At 38.6% G+C, this 13344-nt stretch overlaps 1 protein-coding gene across 1 annotated transcript in view; it reads left to right on the top strand.

Annotated features, from left to right (window-relative positions):
- col7a1l (collagen type VII alpha 1-like) overlaps positions 1–13344 on the top strand; it is a 59759-nt gene that overhangs the window by 45492 nt on the left and 923 nt on the right. The window contains 26 exon segments of the mRNA XM_055054620.1: positions 75–590; positions 1401–1436; positions 2982–3008; positions 3083–3142; positions 3517–3642; positions 3787–3858; positions 4425–4460; positions 5036–5095; positions 5192–5236; positions 5321–5356; positions 6517–6552; positions 6705–6761; positions 7379–7450; positions 7581–7652; positions 7740–7775; positions 7921–8001; positions 8276–8329; positions 8420–8473; positions 8752–8814; positions 8895–8957; positions 9056–9172; positions 9946–10023; positions 10573–10626; positions 10716–10764; positions 11213–11452; positions 12990–13061. Coding sequence (XP_054910595.1) covers positions 75–590; positions 1401–1436; positions 2982–3008; positions 3083–3142; positions 3517–3642; positions 3787–3858; positions 4425–4460; positions 5036–5095; positions 5192–5236; positions 5321–5356; positions 6517–6552; positions 6705–6761; positions 7379–7450; positions 7581–7652; positions 7740–7775; positions 7921–8001; positions 8276–8329; positions 8420–8473; positions 8752–8814; positions 8895–8957; positions 9056–9172; positions 9946–10023; positions 10573–10626; positions 10716–10764; positions 11213–11452; positions 12990–13061 — 2212 coding nt within the window.

The following is a 13344-nucleotide window of genomic DNA, read 5'->3' as shown; positions in this document are numbered from 1 at the left end:
AAGGCACCAAACAAACACTTGACAGGTTGCTGAATTACTTTTACTTATAAATATGTTGCTTTCTGCTTTTCTAGAGACAAAAGCTCAACAATCTCAATGCTCAGGGACATGCAAATAGGGAGAGGCAAGAAATGGGAGAGAAAGAGATATACAGTGATGCAAATGGAGAGATAATGTTTGGACCAGATGATCTGACTGAGAGAGTAACTGTAGCAGAACCAGAAGCCGACCCTGATCTGGTCTACGAGGTGGAGGAGGAGAGGAGTGGCGACTACGACTGGGAGACGGAGGAAGATGTCGATCGCGAGAGAGAAACCGAAGAGGAGCTGGAGAGGCAGCGCGAGAAGGAGAGGCTGGAAATGGAGAGGGAAAGAGAGGAGCTGGAGAAGGAGAGGGAGGCCGAACATGAGACGGAGAGAGAAAAGATGGAAGGGGAGAAGGATGTGGAGCAGGAGGTGGAGAGAGACTTTGAGAGGGAGAGGAAGGAGTGGGAAAGGAGGAGGGCGGAGATGGAGAGGGGAAGAGGGGGAGGATACAGTGAAGAAACTGGACAGCCATACCCGTACCCTCCACAGTACTTTTTTCAGAAGGTAAGAACCCAAAGTACACTAATCCATTCGCTCTGCGAATAATAGAAAAGATTAGTGTAAAAGTTGTCATTTGTGCAAACTCACCCTATTAAACATTATTTTTATCGCAACATGTGACAAAGTTCATGGGCCACATACAATGCAACACATTACTTTGACAAAAAGGTCTGAACTTTGCTTTTTATGTCTAATCGAGATCCAACACTTCTCAATCAAAATAAAAAATTTCACCTGTTAAACATCTACAGAGAAAAAACAGTTGAAGCAAAACATCGGATTGTCTCTAGACCAACAACCTCAATTTTACCTCAACTATCTAATTTGTTGCTCAACTGGTCAATGTAATTAATCTGCACAATACATTAAGTCCCAGTAGTGATATTTTAATCACAGAGCATTGAAGGCAGTATTTAGTTGGGTACATTCACTCTGTGTGTCAGGCAGTGAAACTGCATGCTGATAAATATTCAGGTGGATGGACTCCAATTTCTCTTGATGTCCACAACTGATGTTTGTGTCTATTGGATAAAACTCAAAAGTGTTTTTTCAGGAAAATTGGGAGAATCATAATCAGTTGCATCATTGTAATTTGTAACAATAGTATGACAAATATTTTCTTGAAATTGTTCAGTCCTGTTGCTGGAGTTTCAGAATGTGTGCAAAGATTATAGCAACATCAAATGACTCCTTTCCCAACACACAGTGCATGCATGTCTCTGAATTTTGAATGAGTTGTGCATGTTTGAAATGAATAATTGAGTTAATTAATAATGTACATTGATGCATTAAATTGAATCATTTCTGCGACAGGGGCAGCCAGGTGAGAATGGGAAACCGGGACCAAAGGTGACTACTGGTTTATTTTAAGATTAAAACAACATTCAGAAACAGATCATGTATAAATACTTAGATGCATCCAAGTCTTACAGGTTTAAAAACGAAGCTGGTTCAAAATCATAAATTCTGAATTCTGACGAGTTAATTGGCCTTTTTGATTCAACAAAGTAGCAAAGTTTAAAACTATTTGCATAACTTTGACCTGGTGCACATTTTGTTGTATTTTTCTGGAACAACACCTTGAAATCATAATTTGAGGCCAGAAATTAAAACATCCTGATGATTATTTGGGAATGTTTAAGCAGTACAATCAAAATGATGCAACGGTGCATTCTAATTTTTTACCTTTGTGGATAAATGTTCCTGCTGTTTTCATTAAACTTCCATTGATTCGTATGAAACTGTTGCTCATATGAAAAATGACTGGATATTCAGTCATCTGACGATCAGTGAAAATAAAACATTATGAAAATACATTTTCTGGAGAACGTCCTTTTGATTTAGTTTGCGGCTCTGTTTTGTCTTTTTCCTCATCGTTGTGAACGACCGTTAATGTGAGACGGAGTTCAGCTGCATCCTGCAGAAAACTGCTTCCTGTTCCCCGGAGCGTCTTTTCTATTTTCTGATTACCGACCGCATGGATGTTGTGTTGATTGACATTATGTAAAAGAAAAATGACAGTTCATCAGGTGGCTGTTAGGGATATTTTAATCAAAACCAATTTAAAGAGCCATCACTGTCCTTCCTGGAACCGCAGAGATGGTCTAATTTAGTAACACACTGGCTTTCACATACAGTGGTTGTGTCTTTGTTGATTCAAATTAACTAGGTTTAATTATAAACACAGAAATAAAAAAATAAAAAAATAGAGAACATATTTTAGAACATTACAACTGCAAATCCATTTCTTTAGGATTTTATGTGATGGACCAACACTGAGTATTGTACAACTGGAAGAGTAAATAAAAAGTTTAAATTCTGTTTACTCACCCTCAGTCAGTTCAATCTGATGCATGTATTGTTGGTCTTTCCCATAACACAGAGTCAGGTTTGTGGATAAAATAAAATTTCGGGGGGAGTGAATAGTTTCACTCCCATCCTCAAGTGGCTCGTAGTTCTCGGTTAGGATTTACTGAGTCGTTGTTGTTATCACACAGATTACACTGGAATCAGTGTGATCAACATGGGAGCATGAAGCAAAGGTCAACATTTGCTGAATGAAATGTGCCACCAGCTCATGAAATGATCACGGCCGCCCCGCTGCCGATCCACACAGCCTCAGTAAATGACATCAGAGCTCAGGGAGAGCGTCTCTCCCGTCTCGCCTGTCAGTAACGCCATTTGAATCCAGGCCTTTGATGTCTCCTCTGCTCTACTTCTGTATGACTCTGACAGAGATTAAAGCAGGCATTAATAATTCCCCTTGTTAAACACGCTGACAACCCTTGTTTTTTGTGTGTGTGAAATTCCTCTGCGTTTGCTTATTTGGCTACTGTAAAAAAGTTACCCTCCAATTTATTTCCCTAACTATGATGTTCTGGTGTCATTTTTCAGGGGGAAATTGGTGAAAAAGGACAAAAGGTAAAGTTGGTAAAAATTGTAACCCACTATGTTTAGATGATACATATTCACCTGACTTTTTTTTTTTTTTTTAGGGTGAGCCAGGTATTGGTTACAGAGGGCCAGAGGGCCAAGCCGGCCCCCCAGGGCAAAAGGTAAAATTTCCCTTCTTATAAAAATGAAAACGAACAAATATTATGCCAACAATTAACTGATAGCTTACGTAGAAATTCTTGGAAAACCAATCAGTCCCTGCAGATTGGTTTCTTTAACATTAATTTTAATTGATTTTGTTTCTCATTGCAGTTCTAATTCAGGGAATTAATTGGTCCTGTGACTCACTCCCGCATTTAAATCCGTGCTCGAGCTTCTCCTTTGCGAGAACGACTTGAACCGAAAGCAATTATTCAAATGTGATAAAAGAGGCGAATAATTGCATTACATGGAACAAAGTGCCTACCTGAGTGTTTGCCTTCCAAACTTTTAGTTCTTCTCGGCGTTTTTAACGCGCCTCAAATTGTTGCCCCAGGGTGAGCCGGGTGAGCCAGGACCTCCAGGAGCGCAGGGCATCCAGGGCATTAATGGAAATGCAGGAATACAGGGTATCCCAGGACTCAAGGGGCCTTCTGGAGATCCAGGAGAGCCAGGCAGAGAGGTAAACAATTATATATTAAGCTTCAAAAACACTTCAGAGGAATCCTATATTCTCTTTCATTCTGGAATGAAATTAGCTCAAACATAGAAAAATACAGAAATTATGGAAAGAGTTCTTCCATTAAAGCTTTGTGTGTCGATGTAGGGTGAACGGGGTAAAAGAGGGAAGAATGGATCGACTGGACCCCCAGGACTTAGAGGTGCACCAGGGCCTGATGTATGAAGAAACTTCCCTTTTTTTCATTTCTGTCTTTTGCGATAACTTTAGTCATTGTAAACAAACAAACCTTGTAAATATCAGTTGTGATTTATTATCAATTTTAACAATGACAAAAAAACAAAGGTTGTGTAACTGCACAATTAAAGCTGACAAAACATTTATTAAAGACTTTGGGGGATAATATTTAGGAATTAAAAAAGTCCCGAAGATGTTAAAAGTAGTTTGTAAAAAATAAAAAAATTAAAATGCTGAAAAGCATGAAGCTGGAAATGTTGCACTTGTCCTTGCATTTGGTTTTCGGTTTAAACACATTCATTCTGTGTACAAAACAGCTTTACTTGTTGTTTGAGGACAATCAAATCACTTTATTTAAGCAACATAAAACATTAATATGAGAACATTTCTTACTGGAAGGATGAACGTTGAATAGGATGTCATGATGTCTACCTTATAGTTTTTGTTTTCATGTAAAATCACCACTCTTTCAAGGAACATTTTAGCCTTTTCACACTGTTTAGTCTGATTTTCTGAAAAGAGCCAAATTTACCATGTTCTCTTTGAAGGGTCTTCCTGGAGTACCTGGTGTCAAAGGAGAAAAGGTAACAACCTAGAATTTTTTTTTTGTCTAATGGAAGTTTATGGTGTGTTCGATTTCTTAGTCAAAAGGTAGAATTTTAATTGTTTCATTGAGTCTTAAAAACTCCCTGTGCAGAATTCCCATCTTGAGCCAGCTGATCCTCAATGCCACAGAAAACATAAACCTGGCATTTACTGTTCACTTCCAATTCTGTCTGTTCGTAAACCTGTTCCATGTTTGAATGCTTAAAATGGAACAAAACCCATTGGCATACCTTGTATTGAAAAATTAATTATTTTAAATCAGAAGTACCATTCCCAGCGACACAATGTCTGAGACAAATTGGGCAGGGATTCGAACCGGCAACCTACGGGTGACGAGATGTAGCCCAACACCTCCAAATGTCTAGAAAAATAATCAGCATAAACTTAGTGAGAGTACAATCAGTAAGCTGTTTTAGTTCATCATTGTATGTTACTCTTTTTTTATTATTATTATCATTATTGTTATTCCTTCAGTGTTTTTCATTACTAAAAACTAAAACTAGAAACATATCGAGCAAACCAAACGTCTCAAATGCACCAAATATTTCATCAGGGTGACAGTATTCCAGGTCAGCCTGGTGCCAGAGGAGTTCCTGGTCCACCTGGCAGACAGGTAAGCTCTCTGCATCTTTTCATCTTCTGTTGTTTATATAGTTTTACATGTATAGTCTGTGCTTTATGGGATATTTACACAGAGTTTTCTTTTCAGGGTGAAAGGGGAACCGCAGGTGTTAAAGGAAGCCCTGGTCATATTGTGAGAAACTTCTCACTTCTTTGGAATAACTAGTCAATCTGTTAGATTTTCATTTCTTTTTTTTTCTTTCAATTCTTCAACCAGGGTCCAAAAGGCTTGCGGGGCAACAAAGGAGAAAAGGTGAGAGGCATTTACAATAGTCTCGTGTTAATTTAAAGATGTTTAAAATATGTTCATGGCTGACGTTTTGCGTTGACGCATGTTGACAAAAGCGGTAGCGGCTTAGGATATTTTCACAGTCATTACTTCGATTAAATTCAGCGTTCAGCTTTCTGCTTTATTAAATAAAGTGCTCAGTGGGTTCAGATGGTTTTTCTTGTGTGATTTGGAAAAGATATATATCTGAGAAAATCAAGAAGAAAAAGACGAATCCAAGAACCAAAACTAAGTTAAAAACAAAATCCCATAAACCACGATGAATGTGTCAGAAGGCATCACTCAAACAAATATACATACATAAAACTGCTACCATATTGCTTAAACTTTCTCCGAATGGATTATGGAGCGTTTTGGTGTTGAAAGGTAAAGTAGCTGCTTAATGAAGCTGCAGATAAACCTTCATGTTGTCTTAATTTAAACTGAATTTGTCACCTTATGATGAAAGGAGTATGTTTCCATTATCATTATGACACTGATATCACTGAGGCAAGATGACTGATTGACTCATTTCCTGACTGAAATATGGGCATGTTGTGGAAAAGCTATTTGATTATGTCAAAAAAAGAAAAACTACGTAGGTATGCAGACGACTTGCTGTATCTGTAAAGTTGGGTCAGTTCTGTTTTCTCGCTGTAAGTTAAGAGTTTCATTCAAAACTGTCGACCTAATAATATTTTCTTACCGCATTTTTTTCCTCTGACTCAAAGATAACCTGCAGATGTTTTCCCCTCTAAATATTTAAGTTAAATATATGCCAGAGATAACAGTGACACAATTTGCTTATTAAACATATTATTAAATAACAAACGCCTGGAAGTGTACTCACAAGACCAGCCTTTATATAGTCTTGTCTTTGTGTTTTTTTTTAATTGCATTTCACATTTAAACTGGAGCTCTGCTGGTTTGTCGGCCATCAGCTCATGTATTTTCTCTCTCGATTTCACTGAGTCGCTCAGTGAAATCGTAGGAATTATTTGTGAATCTTTTGAGATTTGTCAAAGGTAGACTGGCTCTTTGCTTTCCAGCAGCAAAGAGCCGTGAAATATGAAACATTTATTGACTTTTCGGATGAAAATGATTGTATTTCGGAATATGTAAGTGGCAGCTGCGCTTCTTTTCAGGGGGACCGCGGCGTACCTGGACTCAGAGGAGAGAGAGTATGAAATTTACACACGCCGCACCCTGTTTCAGTTGAAATTTCATTAAATTGCATAACATATATATACTTTTTTTTTTTGCCCAAATCCATTTTTTTTATTTATTTTTTTTTATTTCTGACATGACTTCGTAAATTAATTCCATCCTGTAGGGGAGCGTACTTCAGATTCAAGGACCTCGTGGTTTCAAGGGCTCCAAAGGGGATGCGGTGAGATCCTCTTTATTGTGTAGGCCTTTCTTCTGTTGCAAGGAAAATGTAATTGTGTTTGAAGTGTTTTCAATTCTACAGAACTTTAGATTTTGCAGACCTTTAGTTTAATCCGTACGTAGAAAATGAACGGAGAAATGAATACGACAAATTTATTAGCCGGAATTCATCTGAATGGTCTTCTGAATATATGAAGTTTATGTCCAGATGATCCATAATTGAGAGAAAGAATCCTTGTTTACGTTTAGTCAGGCGGCATCCTGCAAAAAAAGACAAATAGGAGTCTTACTGGAACTGCGACTGGCTATTCAAAACTACGGGATGTTCAAAATATTCTATTTGATTTTAGAAGCTTCATTTCATGCATCAAATGTGGTCAACGTTTACATCAGTAGATTTTCATCTAATGCAACAGTATATGCACGATTTACCCACTAAATGCATGAAAACCTCTCCACGTTTGACGAGGAACGGTGGAGAAACCCATCACAGTTTAGCGGCTGTGCAACTCGCTTACATTCAGAGAAACGGGTGTAAATCTGCTTACTAGAAAAAAAAAGTCATTTTTCCAGCAGTAGTGATGGTATTAAAGGAAGTTATTGGACATGTTGTTTTAGGGTGAGAGGGGCCCACCAGGTTTTGACGGGGATAAAGGAGAGAAGGGTGAGGACGGTCCTCCAGGAGTAAAGGTAACAAATTAAGTTTCTCTCTGGGTAGTAATCTGAAGTAACTTGCATTTCCTTGCAAGTTCTCTTGGCTTTTTCTGTCTCAAATTCTGACTACTTGTCACATGTACACATTTTTGCTCAATCTGATCAGGGCCTCAAAGGGGACGCGGGCACTAAAGGGGCACTGGGTCGATTTGGAGCGCGAGGGCCGGTGGGCCAGAAAGTAAGCATGACATGCAGCTGAACATCAGATTCAGTGGGTTTTGCTGTTTGACAGCGCTGTGATAAAGATGGTCGCATTTTTTCATAGGGGGAACCTGGAGAGCCAGGGCTGAATGGAGTGATGGTAATAAATCAGTAATAATTTCTAAATTTTCAATTGGTAAAAATAAGGCTGTCTTAACAGAGCTATTGATATATGTACATATATGTACTCTAGAAGTTAATTAAGTGATGATGTGCAAAAACTCCAGTTTTTTCATTCATTCTAGGGGCTCAACGGACAGCATGGAATGGATGGAGAAAAAGGCGACAAAGGAGATGTTGGACTTCAAGGCATGCAGGGTGATCAGGTACTATCAAACAAAAGTACCAAACTTGAACAAAACCACTGCCCTCATGCTATAAGCTTCTCATTGTCTTGTCAGAATCCCTATGTGAATTGAAAAATGTATTTTACGAGTTATGCGTTGGACATTAATTGCAATTCCTTTTAATGCAAAAAAAATATTGACAAGTTCTAGCCTCACAATTCCTGCTTGCAGTATGACATTTTATAGCTGCGGATGAAATAGACGTAGCCGCTTATTATTACTGATGTGTATCTGATTCGTGTGTTTTTCACAGGGCGATCCAGGAGAACCGGGCTTTTCTGGGAATACAGGGGAGAAGGGAGAAAAGGTTTAGACGTTCATCGTGTCTTTTGTAGTTCAGTATTTTCTTCCATTTCCTGATGTGATTGAGTTTCCGGTTTGCTTCAACCTTTCCCAGGGTTTCAGAGGGTTTTCTGGACGCACCGGTAATCCCGGGCTTGACGGCGAAAAGGTTTGCTTTGGCTTTATGATTCTCATGATGTTAAAGAGTAAACTGTGTCATCTGAAGTCAAAATGTGGAAAAGTTCATGTGATTTGAACTTCTTCACATTCTGTCGCTATAACCAGAAACTTTTTGGGGGATTATGTGTACCATGTATCTCTTATCTTCAGCTTAATAATTGTGCTCTTCTTTGCACTCATCTGTCACATAAATACCAATAAAATACATTTGGGTTTGCAGCAGAAATGTAACATATGAAACGATTCAATATTTAATCTCCTAAACAGGGAGATCCAGGCGTGCCTGGCAGTGCAGGTTTACCAGGACTTAATGGACTCACAGGACGCAAGGTGAACATACAGATCCACTCATATTTCCACTCAACAGCATTTCAAGAGACTCATTTTTTTCTATATTTATAAAAATTCAGGGGGACAAAGGAGTTGGAGGGACCAATGGTGCTGATGGTGACCCAGGGGAGAAAGGGGATAAGGTTTGTAAATTCAATGTATCATTACACTGGATACATATTTAGTTTTCTGTAATATAATGTGTTGGTATGCCTCACATCAATTGTTTTGTCCAATTTAGGGTGCTGCAGGTTTCCCTGGATTTCCAGGCTTCAAGGGGTCAGCTGGCAGTCCAGGATTAGATGGAGATGAGGGACCACCCGGGGCCCCTGGTCCTCGTGGGGATACGGGACCCAAGGTACTTTAAACTGGTACTTTCTCGTAGTAAACCTAAGTATCAAATGAATGTGCATCAACACCAAGAGCCAACAATGCCGCCGGGTTTTAAGTTGTGCATCTCTTGAACAGCCTGTTCTTGCCTGAGGTTAAACCCTTTTGTCTTTGTAATTCTCATTTTCTAAAATGCAACCTTCACCTTAGATTGTGCTTTTTTTTGCCACATGTCCATAAATATTTACTCATGACCATTCAACGAACATAATAAAGTTTACCCCTGACCCCTCCTGAAAAGAATCCAGCTGAATATCATTTGAGTCAAACAGACTCTCTTCCAAATATTCACATTTCCCCAGCAAATTTCTCCACTTCATGTAAAAACACAACGGGGTGGACTGAATGTGTGACACGGCGATGGGGACGAGCGGCGCTTGATTACAGTCATCATCGTGCCTTCGTGAGAGAACGACAGCGTGTGCGAGGCGTGCCGGGGCTCTGAAGACAGCGGAGACACGTCCCAAATTAACACACACACACACACACAGATCTATTCTTGTCTGCACCCTTCAAGTAATATCTTACTCAATTACATCCTTTCAGCAACAATTGCCGGACGTTCCATGTTAACACAGAGTGGCTTGAAAGTACTGATGAGGATTTTCCAAAGGTGCATCGAACTGATCTGTCTTTCACTGTGCGGAGCAGTTCTGCTTTTGATTGGGTGTCATGAGTTTTGTCTTGCAGGGAGGCTTTGTTCAAAAGATACATTTTCCTCTGTGTACTTTTACTGACCAGGGTGAGCGGGGCAGGAGGGGCAAAACGAGGCCATGCCAGAGGGGGGTGCCAGGATCCCAAGGACTGCGAGGAGAAATTGTGAGATCTATACTTGAAAGCTGTTTATTCATTCCTTATATCAGTGGTTTATCCAGCTTGGGACCCAAAGCTATCTACTGAGAGTTCTAGTTATGCTTTTCAAAAAGCATAAAGATAACAAAAAATATTCTCTTTTGCTTTTTTTTTTTTTAACTAAAGAGTTCTGTGTAGATAATATTTTATTTTTACGCTTCATTTTTGAAAGAGCTAAGAACAACCGCTTGCTGCAAGAGATCAAGAAATTATATTATCAGGTCTTTGCGGCTAAATTTGTGTAGTGGTGAAATAAATACGTGCTGTGCCTATTTTACTCGTCACGTTTGATTTAGCACTTGATTTAATTTTAGTTTGTATTATGTAAAAGTGTCCCTTAGTGTTACTGCTGCCACTACTTGGAATGGATGAAAACCATGTTCTAAATGTTTGTTTTTAAAAGAAAATCATATTTATTTTTCTTATTTTTTTGTTTGTACAACAGTGCCAATTTATTGTTTTTGTGACATTCAGGAAATCCTTAAAGTGAAAGTGCTCATGTTTTATTACCACTAGGGTTCAGAGGGTATGGAAGGAGCAAAGGGGGAAAAAGGAGAACCCGGATTATCAGTATGTTATCTGAATATTTCCATTCATAATTATTTTTGAAGCCTTTTCGAAGACCTGACCACCTAAATGCTGCTTCTATCTTTGTGAAGGCTGAAGACGTGAAGGAGCTTGTCAACCAGGAGGTGGTTGAAAAGTGCGGTAAGAGGCTGCACTTTATGCATTTACTTTACTCCGTATTTTGTCCGAAACTGAATAAACGTGTTCATTTCGGGAGGTCTACATATTCTGACAGTGTCTGTGTGCATGTTGGTGTGTACACGTGTGTGGCTGTTTGCTGTCGAGCTCCTGTGGCAGCAACATGGCACCCCTGTGTGTGGAGCCATCTGTTATGTTCTCTCAGAGGAACACGCACCATGGTGCCAGTAGCAGTAGAGTCATTCACAAACACGCAACTCCAATTAAGAGGGACGCCTCCCAAAAAAATTATGTTCACCTACAAGACACGCAACCGCGACATTTTCTTGTCAACTTTCATGTTTTCACACCACAGTTTCCTATGCAAGAGATGTTCTGGATTAAAAATGTTCTGTTACTTGATAACATACTGTTGATTGTGTAACTTTTATTTTTATTTGTATTTTTTTAGGACTGGAATACAAGTTTATGGTAAAGTCTGTGGACCCGGATGCATCATACGTGGTTACTGGTAGCAAAACTACCAGTAAGCCCAAAGATTTGGCGATAAACATCTCTTCTGTGACTGAACGTCGTGAAGAAAGGACGAGACATGACGCTCAAAAACAAGAATCCAACAGCAACATGAAAGAAGTTACAAGTACTCTTCCACTGAATCTCGAAGAGGCCAGGAGCTCACGAAATCACACTGGTAAGAAAAATAAATAAACTGCAACACAAATGTCAGCAGATTTGAACCCTCTGGCCAAGCTCACAGATTGCTCAGCCACAGTGTGACCAAAAGTGGGACTAAATGAGCACACAACTCAAACTTATGTGGAGCAGCTGTGTGTTGGACATTTAAAATGTCCTGTCTGTGGTTCCTTTTTTGCGGTGGTGGAGATTTTCAAGCAAATGGTAACATAAACATGGAAAATGCGTCATTTGCATGACATATGTTTCAGAAATGTAAATATACACTTTTTATTATTAAGTGACACTCTATGAAGCAATTAATGAAAAACATCCACCGGCAGAAATCACTTTATTTGTAATTCTAGCTTCAAAATAATAACAATTAAAAAAAAAAAAACATCAATATGCTCTAATATGATGTATAATGAACATTTTATTCATTTGACCAATATTACCATTCCATGGTAATTATAAAATTATACATGAAATGACATAAGTATTGTTTTTAACCGGGATCTGCAGTGTTCTTGCTTTACCACTGATAGGTAACATCTCCAACAGTACAGCAGTCAAATCACCTCAGTTGGGTTTCTCTTGCATAAATTTTGATGTGTTTGCACTTTGAAAAATCGACCCTCAGGCAAAATTCTGATCCGAGACTCGAATATCCGACTGCTGCAATTGAGTGGTTTAAAATAATCCAGTGCAGACATAAATCAGTGCAGTTTTTTGACCAGTAATTTCTTGTTGTTCTCTAGGTTTTTTTTTTAAAGGCTGCTCAAGGCTAAGTCCAGAACATACAAGCCAGTACCAGAAAGACATTGTGTAGATCAAAGCAGTTTCATGTCAGACTGCTTCCTGAGCGACTGGGAGAAAATGTTGGTCTGTAGAAGAGTAAAGGAGAAACAGACCTCAAAGGACGTTTACCTTTTACTAAGTAACAGGTTGTTTTACAAAGTATTCACTCTGAGCGACCAAAATGCAAACATGCATCAAGTTTTACAGATTTTTATTTGCAATTTAAAAGAAAAAAAGCAACAATGCATAATTTTCCACCCAGACTGGAGTTATTCACTACTTTATGTTGGTCTGTTATACATAACTCCATAAAAAAACATCTATGTTGATGTACTTTTTGCTCAGTAATCTAATTTAAATTTATTGGGACCACCAAACAATTACTTTTGAAGTCTTAATTTACATTTCCTGAATACAGTCAGTGAATTCATTTAGTTTTGTTCCTTTCAGTTCTACAAACTCCATCTCAACCCTCTATATAAAAAAAGAAAAGAAAAGAAATTGAATGCTGGTCATATTTGAAAATTTCTTCAAAAATCTGATTCCTCCAGAACTTTACATTTAAAGTTTGCATAACAATATTAAAAAATGAATGAAAGAATGCTCCACGACACCCTCATACGGCATTCAAATGAGTCCAAAATGCTGCCGGCGCTCATTAGGTGCTGGTCCAGAGAGAGGGGCTATGTGTTCGTCTTTGATGGCTGAGTTCAGTGCAATGTTCAACTTCTGATTAGACGTATTTCTGTCTTAAGATTCTCATGAGGGACGGGCTGTGAAGTCGAGAGAGAGGAAGAGAAGACGACTATCTGGTTCTAAGGATGATGGTGAGTGGCCACGACTTCCAATTTTATTCCTATTTCAGCCAATTCCTTTGATTATTTGCTCAGTCTTTTTTATACACAAAATATGAGCTGAAACAGTTTATGCTTTACTGTATGTGTGCTATTTCTTAAGTATCAGAACCTAAAAAATGATTTTCTACTTGTTGGCTCTTCATTTTAAGTAAATACTGCGACAAAAGGAGAGCATGGCATGGGGTGCAATGTGAAAATTCCTTCAACAGAATAAAAATGAACAAATTTTAATAACCTACATTATTTGCTTTAT

Source organism: Poeciliopsis prolifica, unplaced genomic scaffold (assembly GCF_027474105.1).
Source record: "Poeciliopsis prolifica strain line A6 unplaced genomic scaffold, Auburn_PproV2 SCAFFOLD040, whole genome shotgun sequence".
Taxonomy (NCBI): Eukaryota; Metazoa; Chordata; class Actinopteri; order Cyprinodontiformes; family Poeciliidae; genus Poeciliopsis; species Poeciliopsis prolifica.
Note: the sequence above shows the minus strand (reverse complement) of the source record. Positions and strands in the feature narration are given on the sequence as shown.